We start from the raw sequence: 19,957 nt of genomic DNA, 5'->3' as shown, positions 1-19,957 counted from the left end.
ATTTAGCCTCTGTCATGTGGAACACTTCCCATCTACATTTGAAAGGCTTGTGTGTCCAACACATTGTCTTATATTGGCTGTAGTTTGAACAAAGGTCTTTTAAGCAGCAGTCCCAGGGCTACAACTACTGATGTTACCCAGCCACCTGCCCTTCCCAGCCCTGCTGTTTTCTTTGGTGTCCCTTTTTTTTTTTGTTAATCGCTGGAACACATGTGCAACCTGATGTGTTTTTTCCCCCTTGGTGCCTAAAGCGCTGGCTTCAAACCAAACACCAGGCCCAGGGTTTGCAGCTGTGAAAAAAAAAAAAAAATTCAACAACCTGTGGAATGTTTCCTTGCTTCTGAGAACTAGAGTACTTTTTATTGCTCAGTAGAACACTTTCCATGGCTGGCACCTACAGCATCCATCAGCCAACTGGATTTCCTTTCCAATGGGTTCCAAGTAGAGCTTGGGCAAAGACTACTGGGGGGGAAAAATAATTCTGCAAATATTCAGTCGTGTTTTTAAACAAATTCACTTTGGCCAGGTGCGCAGTTTGTTTCCTGCAAACGTTCGTGTGATGGCAATAGCACAAATGTTTGTGGCGAACAAGCGTGTAGCTTGCACGCCCAAATACTCGTGGCAAAAATTCATCCAGATCCTTGTGGTGAAATTCATTTTCTGGGAGCGTTCACACCACTCCAACCCAGATACTATGGTGCTGAAAGCAGAATGGAAAGATTAGATAGAGGATTATCAGGATTATGCTCATCCACTCAGGGAACAGAAATACCATGTGGTTTATGCGACCCTACAGCTTTGCCTTGTTGGCTGGCACAACAACACTGGAGAAGACTGAGTAAGTTTTAAAATGTTTGTGGAGAGTTTACTACTTATAAACGCAGGGGATTCACATGCATTGTGTGGGCAGATTTTAAACAAGCTTCCCAAAAACAGCTCTGCCAAAGCATTCCCTGGGACCCCAATGCACTTCAAACCTGACCACAACACCCCTTTCCATCGCAGTGTGTGGCCCCACACAGCCCTGCAAATGCATGTCAGTCCCAGCCTGCATTGCCTGCTGTTCTGCCACCCCAACCCCTTTCCAGAACAGAAATGGCCGGTCAGATAAACTGGATGGTGGTTACTGTGATGCAAACAAAGAGGGGACTGGGATGAAACCCAGAAAACTCATTCCACATGTAACCTAAGAAAGGTACATAGACCTCCAAAGTGGGCAGGCGAATGCATTAATGCACCAAACTGACGAGCTCCCCCCTTCCACCGTGGCTAAATTGTTTTAAAGAGAAGGCTTTCATTCCAAGCATCCCTTTCAGAGAGATCTCTTCCAAGGAGATAACGAGCCTGTCCTATCAGTACAAGAAACAGACGGTAGCTCATAGCATGACCCACAATCTTCTGCTTGAGCCTACAACCACAGGGACTATTGCTCAAGCATTACATTCCTATTCCCTGCTTCGCAAGAACAGCTGGACTGAAAAGATGCTGAGAATCTCTTCACGGTTCCAAGGAAAAGATATTAAGCTAGGAGGGGAGCCACAGGGCTATAATAAAAAGTCATAATAAACGAGAGAGGCCATTGAGTAGATTAGCAGCACAATGTTTGCTTGGCTTTTGGTTTCCTTTCATACAGCTTTATTCAACACACCGGGACCCGGTGAAGTTCTTTAGAAAGGTTCTACTGCTTCACTATTTAAGACAGATCTACAGCAGTTAAGATGCTATATGATCCATGGGGCAAAGCTTTAGGGCATTACTAAGAAAGAGGATGAATTTTAACTGTGTCAGAACACACAAATGACAGGACAAGAACATGTAACGGATTGTTACCTGTTGGAATCCTGTGTGGTTTTCCCATGGAATGACCAGTGAGCCTTAACATCCTACCTGAGAAATTATGGAAGGATTATAGCCAATCCTAGAAAGAAAAGGAGTACTTGTGGCACCTTAGAAACTAACCAATTTATTTGAGCATGAGCTTTCGTGAGCTACAGCTCACTTCATCGGATGCACGAAAGCTCATGCTCAAATAAATTGGTTAGTCTCTAAGGTGCCACAAGTACTCCTTTTCTTTTTGCGAATACAGACTAACACGGCTGTTACTCTGAAACCAGCCAATCCTAGGTCGCTGCTTGCTGCAGAAAAATAACAAAGGAGAATTTGCAGCTGGTATGTTCCTTTCTAGGCGGTGGGGTTGGAAGGGGTTTCAGGAGGTTATCTAGTCCAACCCCCTGCTCAAAGCAGGACCAATCCCCAATTTTTGCCCCAGATCCCTAAATGGCCCCCTCAAAGATTGAATTCACAACCCTGGGTTTAGCAGGCCAATGCTCAAAGCACTGAGCTATCCCTGCCCCACACCATAGGAAAGTCCACACCCTTATGGCCACTGTTAAGTCTGGAACTTAAAAAACTTCAGATAAGTAAAAGGACACAAGCTTGCAGGTCAGCAACAAAAACTCTGCTGTATATTGGTTTTCCACAGACCACATACATTTAAGGTTAATAGATTTTAAGGTCTGATAAAACCATTACAAATAGCTAGTCTGTTGCCATCTCATAGGGGGCCAAGTTCAGCCACTCTTTCTTCTGTCAAGCTCTATCTGACTCTAAGAGCAGTCCAATGATTTCAGCTGAAAGTAAGTACTACTAAGATTGAGTACAGTGGCCCATACTTTTAAAGTAAGTGGTTTCCATGGAAAACTACTCCGAATGTTAACACACAATGGGCTAGAGCAGGGGTGGCACGTAAACTGCACCTCCCAGAGCTGGTCCCAATTTTTCCTTTAAAACTTTTTTTTTAATGGAAAAATGGCTTTTTGAGCTAATGGAAATTTTCTCACCAAACTTTTCATTTTTGTCCAAAACAAATGGTTTGTTTATTTGAAAACCAAAAATAATATTTTTTCAGTTTTTAATAACTGAAAAATGATGGCAAACCTAAAAAATCCACTTAAAGTTATAATGAACAATACTTTTTGATTGTTTTGTACATTTTTCAACTTGTTCTAACACCACTTCAAGAGTAGTCCTATGGTGCGCTGTGACTCCCTGACACCCCTCTGAGTCATAATTGCTCCTCTGCTTCCTCCTAGCTGCAGTGGGGAGTAATTTACTCTTGGGCTATCCCAGCAGCATGTACACGCAGGCTAACACAGCTGCCTGGCCAATGAGTTGAGGAGGTGGAGCTAATCCATCCATTCCCGCCCAAACTGAGAGGTGGTGGAGAAAAGCAAGCTTGCAGTCAGCTTACTTCTGGGCTCCTGGATTCAAGGTCTATGTGACCCATGCATGAGTACAACCGAATTCCTATGCCCCCTTACTCCCTTGTGCCAGCATGTAGTCCATGTCACTAGCTGGTCCAAATGAGGCCTATTCTTCTTTCCACACATGCACCCTCTGCTACTTTCAGTGGGAATCCCCCCAGGGAACAAAACTTGACCCATATATGTTGCTTGACACCATAACAGCCTGTTTACAAGAACGCTGGGCAAGAGTGAGACGTGTCAAAGGATGTTTTGCTTGGCGGCACAGGGCATTTGTCCCCATTGAGCTCCAATGCGTTTCAGGAATGTTAAAAAAAAAAAGAAAGAAAGAGAATGTGAAGACCATTTAAAGGGCAAGCCATCAGCAGCTGTGCCATCTTCCCCTTCAGCTGCTGGCACGTGTCATCTGCTGACATCACCTAGAACGAACCCAGCATCAGGGCATTTAAATTTTAAAGCACACTTGCCACAGCTGTTTTCACAACACTCTGTAGTCCTACTTAGAGCTGCTCCCTGCTGTCCTTCTGAGTTCTCTCTAACCAGCTTTCTTACTGATTTTTTAAAAGGTTTTATTCCTCTGAATAATAATATTCCTCCGAGTTGTCCTGTGATTGTCACCCATCCCTCAATGGGTTCACTAGTTGCCAAGCTTCTCCTCCCAACTATCAGCAGCCTGGTCTTCCTCCCGACCATCAGTATTGCAGCCAAGCGAAGATTCCACATGGAAGCCATGGTTTATTTCTTCACTATGTTCTTTGTTGCGGTAAGAATTCCTTCTGTTTCTTTTGTTGGCAATGTCCTACTTTACCCCTTTTCTGCAGAGTCTCCGTTGGGAAATAAACATGCAAGTGGGCTGAAGGATTTACAAAACAAACAAACAAACAGGAGTCTTATGAAATACTAACGGGGGGAAACACCATACACTGGGGGGGGGAACATAGCATATTGCGTATCTGAAAAATACCCACTGTTGGATACGTCTTGCCACTGTGTATTGCCCTGAGTATCCTGAATGAGATTCTTCAGTTTATGATAACAAAGAGCAGTGATCATAGGGAAATATATTTGAATCCTTTATTGTAATTGCACATTTAGGGTGTGGTAGCATCTGTCGGTTTGTCCGTTACAGTTCGTAAGTGGCCATCCCGTATTCTGGTTTTAAACTGTATTTAAAGTAAGTTGATGTTTTGTAATTTTAGACAAAAGCATACAGTGGAATTATTGATTTTACGATAGCTGAATTATGGTGTAAATTAAAGCTGGGAAAGGGGGAATTTATGGAGTAGCAGAGGAAAGATTGAGGGAGATGCCACAGAGTTATCAAGAAAGATGATTATTAACTTTCCAGTCTGGCCGAACAGTCTTGAAATTGTACTAGCCTAGAGTGAAAATCTATTTGCCTTCCCTTCCCATGATAATAATGGGGGTAAGAAGGCTATTTTGTTCACATGCACACACAGAAATAATTAATTCACTTGCTCTAGTCATGCAGATGAGTAGGACTTTGCACAACTGTTCACTCTATTATTATATACACACATTGTTTAACTATACAGAATAGAATTCGCATCATCAACCTAGTTACCTTTCAGACACAGTGGGGATGAGTGTGGTATAAGAACCTGAACAGAACTGGATTTCTTCCACCATGCCCAATAACTGAACTCATATAATATTTAGCCTTTTCAATCATAGATTTCAAAGCACTTTGTAATGGCAAGTAAGAATCGTTACACCCATGTTACAGATGTAGGGAAACCCAGGCCCTGGAAGGTTAAGTGACCTACCCAGCATCATCAAAGCATGTCGGTGGCAGAGCTAGGAGTAGCACACATGTCTCCAGATGCACAGTGCAGTGCTCCATCTGCAGGACCACGCTCATCCCTTATTATAAAGGCCAGCCTTGTTAACAGGGAAAAAAATCCTACTAGCATCTAAAAACCTACCAGACTGGCTAATAAAACTGTACCATGCCACGTAAACACATTTGGCACCATTTTAGGACCTATTACAACTTCCACTGAAGCCAATAGAAAACTTGCCAAGGATTTCGATAGGAGGTGGATCGGGCCCTTAGAGAATAATCTGAAGATGCAAAATATTAAAATGTAAGAAAAGGGAGACAGCTGCCAGGGCTGTCAGAGTATGTCAGGACGAGCAATGCAGTGATGCAGCTGCTGCTGCATTGTATAGTCCCACTCAGACTCCCCCACAGGAAATTCTTCAGCCCAGTGAAAGCATCTGTCCATCTTAGACAAGTGCTTCTACTTCAGCCAGAAATGCTCTCTCCAGCTCTCTCCTCCCCATCTCCAGCCTTCTCAAAGCCCAGCACCAAGCGGGGGAGGGGGGGTTCTCTCAATGGCAAAAGCTGCCATAGAAAAGAGAATGGGCTGAAGAATTTGCAGCAATTCTCACCGTAAACGATATTGGTGTCCCCAGAGAGAAACGCTGGCAAGAATTGTGTCAGGTCCATTTGTTGCCAAATGGGTAAGAGACCAAATCAGGAACGGAGAAGCATCTCAGAGCTAGCAGAGGGGGCGTAGTGGAGTCTAGTTGTCCGAGGAAGAAACTAGAGCTAGGCAAATACATACAACAAAAGAATTCCGACAAATATGCCTTTGATATTCCCAGTGAATTTTCTTTGCCTGTGCTCATACCCATTGTGCATGAAAATGTTTTGCAAATATTGTAGCGAATGAGTTTACGGGCAGGAACGTCCATTGAACCATTGAATTTTAAGGGAATGCTGCAGAGCTTGAAACTCGCCCTTATAAAGAGAAACAGCACAAAGGCCTAGGCACAGTGTAAGTCCTGTTTAGGCTCAGTTGTGGCTGACCCCTGCCTTGGTAATGTGCCTTTGAATTATCCTTTTTAATAGATTTACCATGCATGTGATGGACCTGGTTTGTCAGTGCTATGTTTCATGCGGTATGATATCCTGGAGTATTTCAGCGTCTATGGGACGGCTTTGTCCATTTGGGTGTCACTGATGGGTAAGCATGAGTCTTTGTCAGTTCTTAACATGTTGCAATATTTGTGGGTTGGTGTTTTAGGGTGCAGGACTTGTTGGTGTCTGTGTCACAATGGTTAGTGGGCTTCAGTCATGAGAGAGATGCTGTCCCCTATGACTCCCAATTATAGGAGCCAACTTTGAGATATTTCCTTATGAAACCCAACCCAAGCTGTGGATTCCTATGATTTGAATTGTGCTAGGGCCTCAGGCCTGTAATCATAGGCCAGGGTCCCACTGTGCTAGGTGCTGTACAAACTCAGAACAAATAGACAGTACCTGTCCTAAAGAGTGGCTGGAAAAGCTCTGGATCTGGAGACAAGCACTGATTCTTGACAGGTCTGTTTAGGTATTTGTACCACATTCCTCGCCCTGGAAGCCAAGAAGCCCACAGATGGATGTCCACCACCATTATCAACTCTTAAGCAAATCTTTTTATACCAGGGCTCATTTCTTCAAACTCTGGCAAACATACATAAGCAAATCAAAACTCATTTCTTCTAACAAATAAATCCCCCTGATTTATCAGGACCTAATTTTGACTGTGAGGAAATATCAGAGCATGTTGGGAAATGGAAAAAATATCTCATTACCCTTTTTTATTTAAAATCTGTGGGTTTTGATCGTTTTCATTTTTTCCTTTCCCCCTTCCACCCTCCCCCCACGCCGTGTTTCCCATTTCCCTGCTTTCTTTTTCTCCCTTCTTCCATAAAGGGAAAAGAAAGGGCAAAGAAAAAAAGAAAAACAAAAGACTAAATTTTCCCTCTTTGATACAGTCAACACATTCTTTGAAAAAACTTTTTCACAACAATTTCTGATTTTGGCAAAAAGGCCAGTTTTCAACAAAAAAATGTTTCATTCAAAAAATTCCAACCAGCTCTAGAATATATATTCTCTACCTTGATTCACGTGAACAACTGACAAATCACTCAACTCTACCAACCTTCCCAATGCTCAAGTGAGAGTTTACAGTCACATTCCCAACATGCCTTGAGACCATTTTATCCCCACCTCTCTGGTCTCTTTTGATGGAAGGATGACTTGGCCAACATGGCCCTTCCAGGCCAGGGTATCCAGAGTTTATGCAGCATTTACACAGAAAAGGGGGACTGGAATACTTCACCCCACAACTAGGAACATGATAAACCTTCTGTATGTTAAAATGAGTGTGGGAGAAGTTAATCACAAATATGGTTGAGCTCAACAACAGTTTGAATATCAAGGGAAGGGTTCAGCTTGGTTCCTAGTCTATCCATCGTGTGTGTAGTCTCCTTTGTGATGACTTTTAAAAAATAGGCAAATAAGATTCCAGGGCCATTCTCCACTTGATTAGAGCAATTTCAAGGTAAATGAGTTTTAATCTCTATAACTTGGCTGGTTGCAGCTCGGTTGAACTTGATTGCTTTACTATTGAATTTTACAAAAAATAAAAAAATCAGAACTAAGAGGTTTAAACTATTGACCATCAGGGAAACAAATTAAAATGCGGACATTTATCCCTGTAAAAATGTGATCCAAGGACATAGAAGGTGTGGTGACTGAAATGTGGGATAGCTTTTCACCATGTTGCTTGTAAAGATTGAACACACATGTGCGTACGTACAGACCCTTGGGCATGTTTCCTGGAATGCAAATCCAGGACAGCCATAACACAGCTGGGTAAGCTGGAAAAGCATGGAGCCCACTGGGATCCATAACTTTTAATCAGTTATTACCTGATTCTGTGCTAAACAAAAGCCTCTAATAATTTACTTGCACTGGCGACTTCAAGTTTCCAAACTTCAAGCAGGTGTCTGTGCAGCCTATGCTGCATCCAGAGCGAGTTAGCAGAATTCAGATCTTAGGGTGGACAGGGCCCGAATAGTCCTATAGGATCACATGTAGAAGATGGTGCAAAGTCATTAGGGCTGAGGGCTCAAAGTGAAGAGAATAAGGAGGAAGCTAGAGATCCTACCATGCCTGACCATTGGCTCAATTGGCTCAAGTGCCTTGGCCTGTCCACCTGGAAAACTGAATATTACGTTGTTCCCCAGGATCTCCTGGGAAAGTGAATTCAGCCACCACACCCTGAAACCTCTAGAGTTTGGCTGGCACTTGCAAAGTCAACTAGGGGAATTTAGCTACACAAGTCCCACATCCACATCCACCCTAATTGAATTGGCCTCGTTAGCACTAAACCCCCCCACACACTTGGTAAGGCAACTCCCATCTTTTCATGTGCTGTATATTTAGTCCTGCTTACTTGTATTTTCCACTCCATACATCTGATGAAGTGGGTTATATCCCACGAAAGCTTATGCCCAAATAAATTTGATAGTCGCTAAGGTGCCACAAGGACTCCTCGTTGTTTTTACAAGTCCCACTGAAATTAATGGGAGCTGTGTGGCTAAAGTCACCATCATCCTTGGAAATCTTAACCTTTGGGTAAACTTTTCAAAAGTGTCTAAGTCAGGCAGGGCCAAACTGTGGCTCGTGAGCTGCACACAGCTCTTTTACAGTTAAAGTGTGGCTCGCGGAGCTCTCCCTCCACACACAACCATTCTCTATCTACCAGACTGGGCTGGGGGGAGCTTGGGGTTTCTGCCCTGCAGGGAGGGGTGTCTAAGGGCTTTAGCCCCACAGGGGGCCATCAGAGCAGAAGCCCCAGGCCTCAGCAGATGCCACCCCATGGGGTTGGCTGTGCGTGTGTTGCGGCTCTTGAACTTCTGAAAATTATTGTATGTGGCTCAGAGGGTCAGTAAGTTTGGCCACTCCTGATCTAAGTGATTTTGAAGCCTAATTTCCATTTTGAAAAGGGACTGAGTCCCTTAAGAGCCCAAATCCCTTTGACTTTCAATGAGATGCAGGCTCCTGGGTGCCTGTGTCACTTAGAAAAATGCAACTATGTTCCTAAATCTCTGAGATACTTGAAAAGTTTTACCCTTTGTCTCTTTCTGCAAAGGTGCCTTGGAGAGCCACACACAAGAGAACTCTGAGCCTGTGAGCCCTTGTCTGCACAGCTATGGGTCACACTTGGTGTGGCCCTGAAATAATCGTGCAGTTTATATTCCCTACAGATAACCCAGCAAGTCCTGTCTCACACTAGGGTACTAAAGAACTAGATGGGCCCAAGTTCCGCCTGAACAATTAACAAGATTTCTGCTGTTTGATCTCCTCATAGCACTTTACTGGGAAGAAATGATCGTCGTGGCTAATATTGTTAGCATGTCTGTGTTTGTACAGCACCTAGCACATTAAGGTCCTAGCTTATGACTCAGGCCCCTAGGCAGCACAGTAATACAAATAATTAATAATAATCACAATTATGTCATGCCACCATGTGGAACAATGGGAAATATCCATTTTGTGCCACTGCCCCGCACAATACAATGCAGTCTTGTGCTGTTCCAAACCTTAATTGTTTTGACAGACAAGCAGAAAATATCAGAGGCCAGCTTCCTACTGCTTCTCTCGGTCTGTAATTGATGACTTGGGGGAAGGAGGTAGCCAGCTACACAGTGCTAACTGATCCAATCCTGGGCAGTTTGTCAGCTGGGAAAGCCGCCACGTGAAATATTATAAAGCACTGAGTGGGCCATCAGACTGAATGAATATTCCTAGCCCTATTTGTTCTGCGTGCAGAGAGGGCCAGGTGCTGTAGAACTAGCTGGTCTTAGATTGCTCCATTTTAAAGTTGTTCTTAAAAACCTCTGATGGCAGTGATTCTACCCCCTCCCTTGGAAGCCTGTTCCAGAGCTTAACTACCCTTAGAGTCAGACGGTTTTTCCTACTATCGGACCTAAATCTCCCCTGCTGCACATTAAGCCCATTACTTCTCGGCCTACCTTCAACGGACGTGGAGAACAATTGATCACCTTCCTCTTTGACAACAGTTGGTGTTCCCTGTGTAAGATACGTCTAGGAACCTCAGTATGTCCCCACTGCGCCGAAATGCGCCCCAAAGCCCTGTCTGCAGCTAGAATCTCACTTTCTGGGAGAGAGCTTTGCGGTGTCTCCAGCTGGTGTCCTGCTAACCTCCCCTTAACCCCTGCTTGCCTGGAGGCAAGGAGCTCTGGTGATCTCAGTGGTCTTTGAAGCTATCTTAGATGTGACACTGTAGGTGATTCTCTCACCTCTGACTAAAGCTGCCCCTGGTTAAGAAGGAAGGAAGGAAATGAACTGGAGGGTAGAACATTTTCATGAGACATTAAATTACCCTTTTTTTATCTCAGAGAGCCTGGGAGTCAGGAAATCTGGGATCTACTCCCAGCTCTGCTAGAGGTTTCCTGCCCGCCCTTGGGCAAGCCATTTTGCCTCTCTATGCCTCACTTTCCCCATGCATTGTATAATAACACCGACCTAATAGAGGAGTGGTGGGGTTAGGGTCAAATTCTCAGGGCTTCCATCAGCCATGTTTAGCCCAAAGTGAACCCTTGGATGGAAGGTGCTGTAGAAACACCAAGTATCTGGAGCAAATCAAAGCAATGGAAGATTAGATGCTCTGATCCTCACTTTGGTTTGTGCCTTGCAGCTCTGGCAGAGTTTGATGAGCCTAAAAGGTCGACCTTTGTGATGTTCGGCGTGCTCACTATAGCAGTGAGGATTTACCATGACCGATGGGGATATGGCGTCTATTCAGGACCAATCGGGACGGCCGTCCTTGTGATAACCGTGAAATGGGTAAGTAAGAAGCCAGCTGGCCACTTCACATGGGCTAAGTCACTTCTGGACAGAGAGCTGCAAAGTTCTATCCACCACATCAGTCCCATGTAAGCCCTGAGGTCTGCTTGTACCCACCTCTCAGCCTACCATCAAAGAACAAATTGGGAGTTTCCCAGTAAAGCTTTCAAGCGACAGAGAAGACACTGCAGGGGGAATAATTTTCTTTTCTAAACCAAAGTCTGCTGCACATTATGACACTGGGGCTGGATTCAGAAGGGAAATGGAGTTATTCTGTGTTCAGTGAAAACGGAAAGCAGGCAAATAACAAAAAGCTTTTGTGATCATTGCCGGATTTGATTGGTCTGAGCCACTCTAGCGGATCTCATGTTCTTATGTTTCTAGTCATCAAGAATATATTTATGGAGTTTTTACAATAACCAAGAGGCAGTGTGGTCTGGTAAATTGCCCTGAAATCAATGGAAGATTTACCTAAAAACAGGTGGTACAGCAGAGCCATAATTTTGGTGGAACAAACACAGGTCTGATTCTGTTTTAAGGCTACACAACGTGGCTTCCAACTTCTGGGGGTGACTAGAAAACAGTGGCCTTCCAAAGGGCATATTATGCAGCAAACCATAGGTTGCCACGAGTCAGGTTTATTAAAGAGAGTGTCAGAGTTATTAGAGAGAGAGAGTGTGTGTAAAATTGATAGAACAAAAACTGTGTAAGGACCAAGCATCATGGAAAATTCAGTGAGCCCAGTCCCAAGTTAATAATGTCACTAACCTTCACTTCTTTATTAGTATTTATTGTATTACTGTAGCCCAGGGGTCGGCAACCTTCGGCGCGCAGCCCAACAGGGTAATCCGCTGGCGGGCGGCGAGACATTTTGTTTACGTTGACTGTCCACAGGCACGGCCCCCCGCAGCTCCCAGCGGCCGCGGTTCGCCATTCCCAGCCAATAGGAGCTGCAGGTTGGGGTGCATTGTCAGAATGATGTGAAGGCCTAATAAAAAGGGATTTGCTGTGGCGAAGGGAAAGGTAGCCAAGTGCCTGCCCACACTGTACCTTGCTCTACTCAAGACTCACTCTTGAAAGCAGCAAAGAAGAGCACAATCTTCTCGATCTCATGTCCGGTCCCAGGCGTTAAGAGCTTTAGGATCAAAGAGAGTAACTCAACCAGCCAGTCACTATCAGAGGTTTTGCTTGCTTTGCTTTTTAATTGCATGGGATCTTTCAGAAGATGAACAACGAGATTGAACATGGGGTGAAAGGGCTTCACGTGCTTTCTGTTCCCTTCCAGCTGCAGAAGATGAAAGAAAAGAGAGGCCTGTACCCCGACAAGAGCGTCTACACACAACAGATAGGCCCAGGCTTCTGCTTTGGGGCGTTAGCACTCATGCTGAGATTCTTCTTTGAGGTACCTGTCTGCACAATAAATTACAGTGATAATGACAGGGTGTGAAGGAGATTCCCAGGGTAAGAGGATCTCTGGCTCAAATCCAACCCAGGCCAGAATTCATCTAAAATTATTGCCTAGTCAGCAGGTCTTAGTCTTAGTCCAGGTGCCAGCGGACAGGTGTCCATTTCACATACAAAAACCACTGCCAGAGGCTCACCTGAGCAGACATTGTGCTGAGTAGTGATTTAGGTGCCTACATCCCTGTTTTGACTCCCTGCAATCCCCAAGACTCCCGCCAAACTCTGTAGGTGCCTAAACTCACTCGGCACCTAAGTGTCAGGTGAAAGGTCCCTCGGTGCCCATGTTGCTGCCTCTGAACATGCGCGTGGCTGCCTCACCCTAAGCGTCTGGAGGCCTATCTCCCGCCTAAGCCCCAGAGCAACTCGCATACCCGGGGAAGCCGGGCATTCATCCACCTAAATCATATGTGGGGCCCAATCCAGTAGACATATGCTGAGGCCACATAATGGATTGGACCCCCTACGAAATCCTGCTGAAGAAGGAAGGGGTGGGGCCACTACCAAGCAGTTAGAGTGCTCACCTGGACTGTCGGAGACCCAGGTTCAATTCCCTCCCTCGTCGGCATCTCCCATTGGCTAGCTACATGGCGTTCTGGCTTTTGCGGATTACATTGGCCCCTATCTTCCCCATGCATTGTATTGGATCCTAGGTGCCTCGCTCAGGCTTTGTGGATGGCAGTGTTGTTTTCTAAGCATCTTAAAGGTGGGCTCTGCAACACTGCGTATTGCAACACCTAAATCCCTTCATGGACCCCACCCTTCTTGTCCTAACTCACGGCACCACAAGGCCCTGAGGAGCTCTGCCAGAGGTGCTAATAAGACTATTTAAATGGACGGCTTCTCACAGTGGGCATGCCACCCTCTCATGCAACTCCCCACGGGAATGCCTTCAACCCCAGCGCACTGAATGGCTTAAAAAGGAGGAAAACTGGTCTATTAATAGAGCCCTGCAAATCTGCAGATATCCGCTTTATATCCACGGATATCCATGGACTATGTTTGCAGATCGCGGATCGGATGTGGATACAAATTTTGTGTCTGCGCAGGCCTCTATCTATTAATTATAACCAGAGTTGGGCAAAGAATTGACAGCGAATCATTTAGTTGATGAGGATTTTTTTCGTCTCTTTTTCCATTGGCAAATTGTCTGTGAACTGCTCACAATTTTCTCCAGTGGGGGGACCTCTTGAAAATCTGGCCCTGTGTGATTTAGCCAAAGGTCAAAACCCATATCAGTGGCAGAGTGAGGAACAGAACCCAGGAGTTCTGATGAAGGGCCTGATCCAATGTCCACTGAACTCAGTGGAAGGATACTGATTGACTCCAATGGGCATTGGATTGGGCCTTCAACCTTCTGCTGTAACCACTAGACTATACTCTTTTCCTGTACAGAAGGCCCAACGTCACCAATGTCCATGAAGAAAAGGGGACATAACACTCTCGACCCTGCCTCTCGCTGAGCATGTGTTCAGCCCTTGGGTTACTGCCATTTTGTGCATTGGGAGCAAATCGATACGACTTCACAGGGCTGCCAGAGGATTATTTTTCAAAGCTTTAAGTAATTGCAACTTCTAGCAGAACATAAAAGCGTCACTTAGCACAAATTCCCCTCCCCCCAATCCACAATCTCCTCCTTCCTTCTGCTTGAGCTTCTCCTAAGCAGTGTAATGAAACACTTCATTCAAGAGCAGAGAAATGTGCAAATCAGCCTGTGTTAAGTCCACTTTACTTTTCCACGGCTGCCTGTTTAAGGCTGGAAACCCTTTTTCAGCACTGAAGGGAGGCAGAGGTCTCAGGATCTCATTTCTGGGCTGGTGGGTGCGACCGGTATTGCCCAGATGGCCTGTAACAGAAGAGGGGACGGGTAGGACGTGTACACAGAGCATTTATCAGTGATGCTCCTCGAAGGGAGAGATTTTCCAAAGAGCTCAGTGCTCCCATTGAGGCACCTGAATAAAGGCCCCATTTTCAGAAGTCCTCTGCATTCATCCTGGCCAAAATAGAAGCCAATCTCTTTTGGAAACTTGGTCTTGTTGCGGAGGCAAACCACACTGGGCCAGGTAGTTGTGAGTCTGTTTGGACACAGCTCCTTTGTGGGAGACCACGAGTTGCAAATATGTTCACACCATAAGGGTGAAATTACACCAGAGACCAGCCTGATGAGGGCATATTCCATGTCTATGGGGATTTGCCAGTACTGGGTCTAAGTTCAGGCGTACCAAAGCAGTAGAAGCCTGCTGTACCATCTTAGGTGAGAGGTACTGCAATTTCTGGCACTTCGGGCAAATCAAAAGGCTTTCACAGTGAGTTGCTAGATGCTATACCACGGTCTCTTAATCTCAGTGCCCCAAGCCATGCTGGCATCTCTGTGATACTGCACACAGCAGATCTCCAGAGCTTCCCAGACAGGAGGTTCCAGCAGCAACAGCCACCCAGAGCTCAGTGAAAAGTGCAACGAATAGTTCACCTCCCTTTTGTTTTCACTTTCTGTGAGCATCTGCGTGACTGGTCTTTACTAGCATGAATAGCCCTCAGAGCGCAACCTTTCAGCATGCACATCCAAGCATCAGCAGAGAGCTAAATATAGTACAGTGGCAGAGAACTCATTTTAAATCTGGTTTCTGCAGCAGGCATTCACACCAGAAATCCACTGACGGGCCTGATCCAAAGTCCACTGAAGTCAATGGAAAGACTGCCGCTGACTTCAATGGGTTTTGGATCAGGCCCTATAAGAGCATTGCTCATCCAGTCAGGGAACAGAAATAATACCGTGTGATTTATTTGACCAATCGCAACTAAGCAACACAGCTTGAATTTCAAATAGCAAGGCACTGAATGAAAAGGGAAAAAGACTGAATGGGGTGCCAGGGCAGAGAACCATGGGATTAAATCTGTCCTGTGTGTATATGAAATACTCTAAAATTTCAGTGATGTGAGAATCTTGAACCCAGAGAGGACGCAAATCCTCCAGCAGTGGAAACTCTCACTGACTCTCTCTTTGGTTTCAGGAGTGGGATTACACCTACGTGCATAGCTTCTACCATTGTGCTTTGGCCATGTCCTTTGTCCTGTTGCTGCCCAAGGTGAACAAGAAGGCAGGGAATGGGGGAAACCCAGCCAAACTGGACTGCTCCACTCTCTGCTGCTGTGTGTGATAAGAGTCTCCCCCTGCCTGGAGGCTGGGGCGCCTGTATCCCAACACGCACCTTTTCGCCACCTGGAAGGACCCTACGAAAGTTATGCAGCCCTCGCTCGTTAGTCCAGTGGGGATTGTGACCAGAAACAAGCTGCCAGCTCTGAAGCTTTTTTCCCTGCGGTGGAAAAGAATTCCACTGCCACCCCCCACACCAAAATGCAGGTTGTTACAAATTTTTAATTTGCTGATGAACAAAACTGGTCCTATTCAACCTGAAAGGCCTTGTCCCTTGGCCATCATTCATACCAGAGGCTTCCATGTGTCCATGTAGCCAGCTGATAACTTTCTCAGTAACTGTGTGTATATTCCCCAAAGAGAAACTTTTCTCCACCTTAGAGAAGTCCTGGCTGGCAAGTGATCCTGTCCATTGGCTACTGAGTAAATCCAGCAGGTCTTTGCATCCCCTAGAGAGTTTGGTGGGTCACATATCCCCATGGGGCATCACATTTCGTTTGCCTTTGGAAATGAGCGTTAATGTTGCACTTTGCACACTTGCAAGTGTGAGTTTGCTAAACCTGAGTGAGTGGGGTTTTGCTTTTTGTAACACTGAAATAACAGAGCCTGTATTTTTGCTAGAAATTTACTATTTTATTTACACCTTCTCTTAACATTATATGTTTAACATGTTGATTTTGTAAGTATGGCCCAACCGAACCTTTAACACTGTGATTTGGGTACAGAGCAGATACCAGTGTTGTGGGTCACACAACTATCCTAGCCTTAATGTCATTATTAGATGTTTAGAGAGAGCCACGGATGTACAGGGCACCTTACAGACAGAGAGGAGACAGAATCTCTGCCCTTGAGAGCTTACAGCCTAAATAAGGCCAGACAAACACAAGAGAAGACAACTGTGCAGAAGAGGGAGAGGGGAAGATTTGTGAGGAATTGCCTGAAGAGGAATGTGAAGAAGGAGAGAGGACCAAGAGAGACTGTCCCAGGCATAAAGAGCAACATGACGATTGGCTCAGAGGCCATGGCCCTGAATGACCGAGGAGGCCAGCTGAATCTGAGGTTATAGACACCCTAGATGGGAGAGGATCTGAATCCAGCCTACTGCTCCGAAGGTCCTGCGGGGGCACTGGCAGGGTCCCGGGGGGACACAGGTAGCCTAGCTTGGAACTCTGGTGCACAGAGCCTCCAGGTCTTTGTTCTCCCCTCCTATTCTCTCCGCTTGTCATTGGAGCTCTTGCAAATACTGAGCAAACCCCCGAAGCTCTGGCTTCGCTCAGACTCGCTCCTCACTCAGCCAAACTGCTCGGCAAAGTCAATGGCAGTTTTGCCCGAGCGAATAAGAAGCTGAAGGATTTGGCCCCCGGCTACCTCCTCTCCTCTGCCAAATCCACTCCGCCTCAGAGTGAGCTGCAACACTGGGCACTTTGTGCTTGCGAACCTGTTTGGCTCACACAGCCACCAGGTGTGCTTGCACAGAAGCTCATTAGTATGTAAACTACATGGAAAATTAGAGGCACAGAAAGAAGCTCCTGGAAGGGCGGGGAAGAGCTGTAACCCTATAATATCCCATCAAACAGACTATTTACTCTAGCAGAAGTGTATGATTAGTTTAGACTGTCTGGGAGAAAAGCCAAGACCATATGTCATGGACAATTAGAACAGTATTGATATACAGTGATCTCCATTGAAGGCCTGCCTTAAGCCTGGGCGCCTTGGGAACAGAGCTCCATGGGGGTCATTCATCAGAGCAGCCTCCTGCTTGCAGGGCGACAACCAAAAATGAATGCGCTTCCAATAAAAACACAAATAAATGAAAAGGCACAATGGGCCCAGCCACCACTGAGAGGCTGGTGCTGCCAGGATACCACCAATGCTGCTGTAGCCTCCAGGTACACACAGACATCCCATAGTCTTGTGCCTACAGCAAGGGTCAAATACAGGGCTAGACTGTCCAGTTTATCACTCAGTCAGACACCTATACAAGTGGTTTTCCAAAGAGATGAGCATGGTGGGTTCCCTTGTTGCCCCATGCTGTATAGCCTCTGGGTAGCAGACATGCGCACCAGGCATTCACATTTTGTCCCTTGCATGCATGGTTTTTGAAGTGATCCTTCCCCATCTAGAGGTTGCTCGGAGTGCCCATTAGATGGCTCAGATGTCTTTGTTAGAGCACATGGAGGTCTCAAGATTATTTGGGGGAGAGGAGGGCTCTTACCCGCAGCACGCTGTAAGCATCCCCGCCTAGCGTCCGAAGGAGCATTCTGCAAAGGATCACTGCCCACCTCTTAGGAATTTGTCTCAAATGCTAATTTCAATAGCCAATGAACAAACAGAAGACCGCACCCAAACAGAATATATTTCCCATGCATGAGGGACCACAGTCTCCTGCTCAGGAAATGGACGATCTTGTGGCTACGCTGCTGGCTTGGAAAGCAGGTGCTCTGCAATCTGCCACAGGCAAGTTACTCGGTCTCTCTCTGGCTCAGCTCCTCATCTGTAGAAGTGGGACGATAAGACTTCCCAACCCCCCTTGGGACGGTGCAAGCCATTCAGATACTAAAGTTATTGGGGTCTATACAAGTAGCTGCATCAATCATCTAATCTTAATTCTAGGTTTTAAAAGAGCACACATTTTTAAAAGACACCCAACAGCCAAACGTACCGTACAATCCAATACCAACTCAAAGCTACCTGGACAACTGGCCTTCAGCTTGCGTCGCTCCACCCAACCCCCAGCTATCTCTTTACTCACCTTCTGCACCTGGTCCTAACCGTAGACTGTGAGCTCTCTGAAGGCACAGATTGCCATTGTTTTCGCTTTTTGTACTGCAGCTAGTACAAAGAGGCCCTGAACCCTGACTGGGGACTCTAGATGCTTCTGCAATAAGAACAATCAGGGTCATCAAGCATGAGCTCTGGGCAGAGCATCAGCTGTAGTGTAATTTGCTGGATTTATGAGCATGCTGCAGAAAAATAATTTCAAAGTAATCATTTGCATGTATTTAACTTGCCCATTCTGCAATTGTTATTTTTAAAGGGGCGGGGGGGGAAGGAGGAAAATCCTTTATGGAAGGCTTTAAAAAAAATGTATTTGTAGCACAAGGAAGTGGAATAGTTCCTACATAATTAAAGTTTTCTACTAAACGTGTATTATAGACTCATTTGGACCAAACACGCATGTGCCTTCTACAGACCTCCATTTTCAAAAGTCACGAGTGATTTTCGGGATTTTTGAGACACTTTAAAGAAGTCTGATTTTCCTGGGGGCAGGTGCTCAGTATTTTCTGTACATCAGGCCCCTTTACACTATCTCAAGTTAAGCCCCCCAAATCACTAGTCACTTTCAAAAAAATTTAGGCCACATTTTTTAGGGAAAAAAACACATATTACTGAGTCTATCAACTGAAGCCAATGAGACAGTTCCAAATACAGACATTTATCACTTAAAAACCGACACAGTACTCTTCTTAAGGTAGCCCTGAGGGGCTACCACTAAACTTGGGCCTCCCTGCGCTAGGCGCTCTATATATATATAGTAAGAGAATGCCAATTACTTGGGCAGAATGTGTGCTAAGCACTCTAAGGTCCTTACTAAGAGTTGTTACATAAATGCAATGTATTTTGATTACTGACTGCCAGGAAACAAATGGATCCATAAAGGGAAGGGAGTCAGACATGCTTTCAAAATATATTATGCATTTTAAAACAAACAAACAAACAAGCCGGGCAAATAAGCAAAAGCACAGCTAAGTAAATTAAAGCTGCATGAGCCGACCAATCTGCTGCTCACACCTGCCCTGCATTTAGGTGTCATATAAAAAAGTTAACTGGTCTATTGTATACTAATAAAATATCAGGCAAGGGACATTTTTCCCCTTGTGCTGATGCAACAGGGATCTGCACTGAATGTGCAAACCTCCAAAAAAAAAAAAAAGCACTTACTCTAGCAGCTGCTGTAATATATGACAAGGGAGGCTCTGGAACAGCAACTGCCTCCTTAAAAGGGACACAAAAGAGCAGAAGAATGTAAAAAAACCTGACCCTTTATTCCAAACGATTAGGACATAAATATTTAAAGAGGTTAAAGGAGCTCGGGGGGGGGGGAGATTTTCAAAAAGTCCAGCTTCCATTGAAAATCAGTGGAAGCCAGGAGCCTCAAGTGAGACTTTCTACAGCACCAAGGTGACTTAGGGGTACAGTGAAAGTCAAGGGCACCAGTGCTCCTAAATCACTTTGTTACATCTGGAAATCCCACTCCCACCTCCCATTCGTGCCTTTGGAAAGCTTCCTGCAAACACGCAAGCTCAGTGCAGCGGCATCAAAGGCAGGCTGGACTAACCCTATGATGGTTTAAAACACAAAGGAGGCAGAAGAATTATGGAGAGTGGCACCGTGGAGAGAGTTAACCAG

General features: G+C 45.4%; 1 protein-coding gene across 1 annotated transcript; it reads left to right on the top strand.

Moving 5' to 3' along the window:
• Positions 1-3,762: 3,762 nt before the first annotated feature.
• On the top strand, positions 3,763-18,647 carry MYMK (myomaker, myoblast fusion factor). Its single transcript, XM_048823007.2, has 5 exons — positions 3,763-4,026; positions 6,142-6,256; positions 10,784-10,932; positions 12,218-12,334; positions 15,405-18,647. Exons 1-5 carry the CDS (start codon positions 3,892-3,894, stop codon positions 15,549-15,551), a joined length of 663 nt encoding a protein of 220 aa, XP_048678964.1. The 5' UTR covers positions 3,763-3,891; the 3' UTR covers positions 15,552-18,647.
• The last annotated feature ends 1,310 nt before the right edge of the window (positions 18,648-19,957 follow it).

This window comes from Caretta caretta, chromosome 16 (genome assembly GCF_965140235.1).
Source record: "Caretta caretta isolate rCarCar2 chromosome 16, rCarCar1.hap1, whole genome shotgun sequence".
NCBI classification, from domain to species: domain Eukaryota; kingdom Metazoa; phylum Chordata; order Testudines; family Cheloniidae; genus Caretta; species Caretta caretta.
The sequence above is the reverse complement of the archived record's forward strand: the minus strand, read 5'-3'. Positions and strand labels throughout refer to the sequence as shown.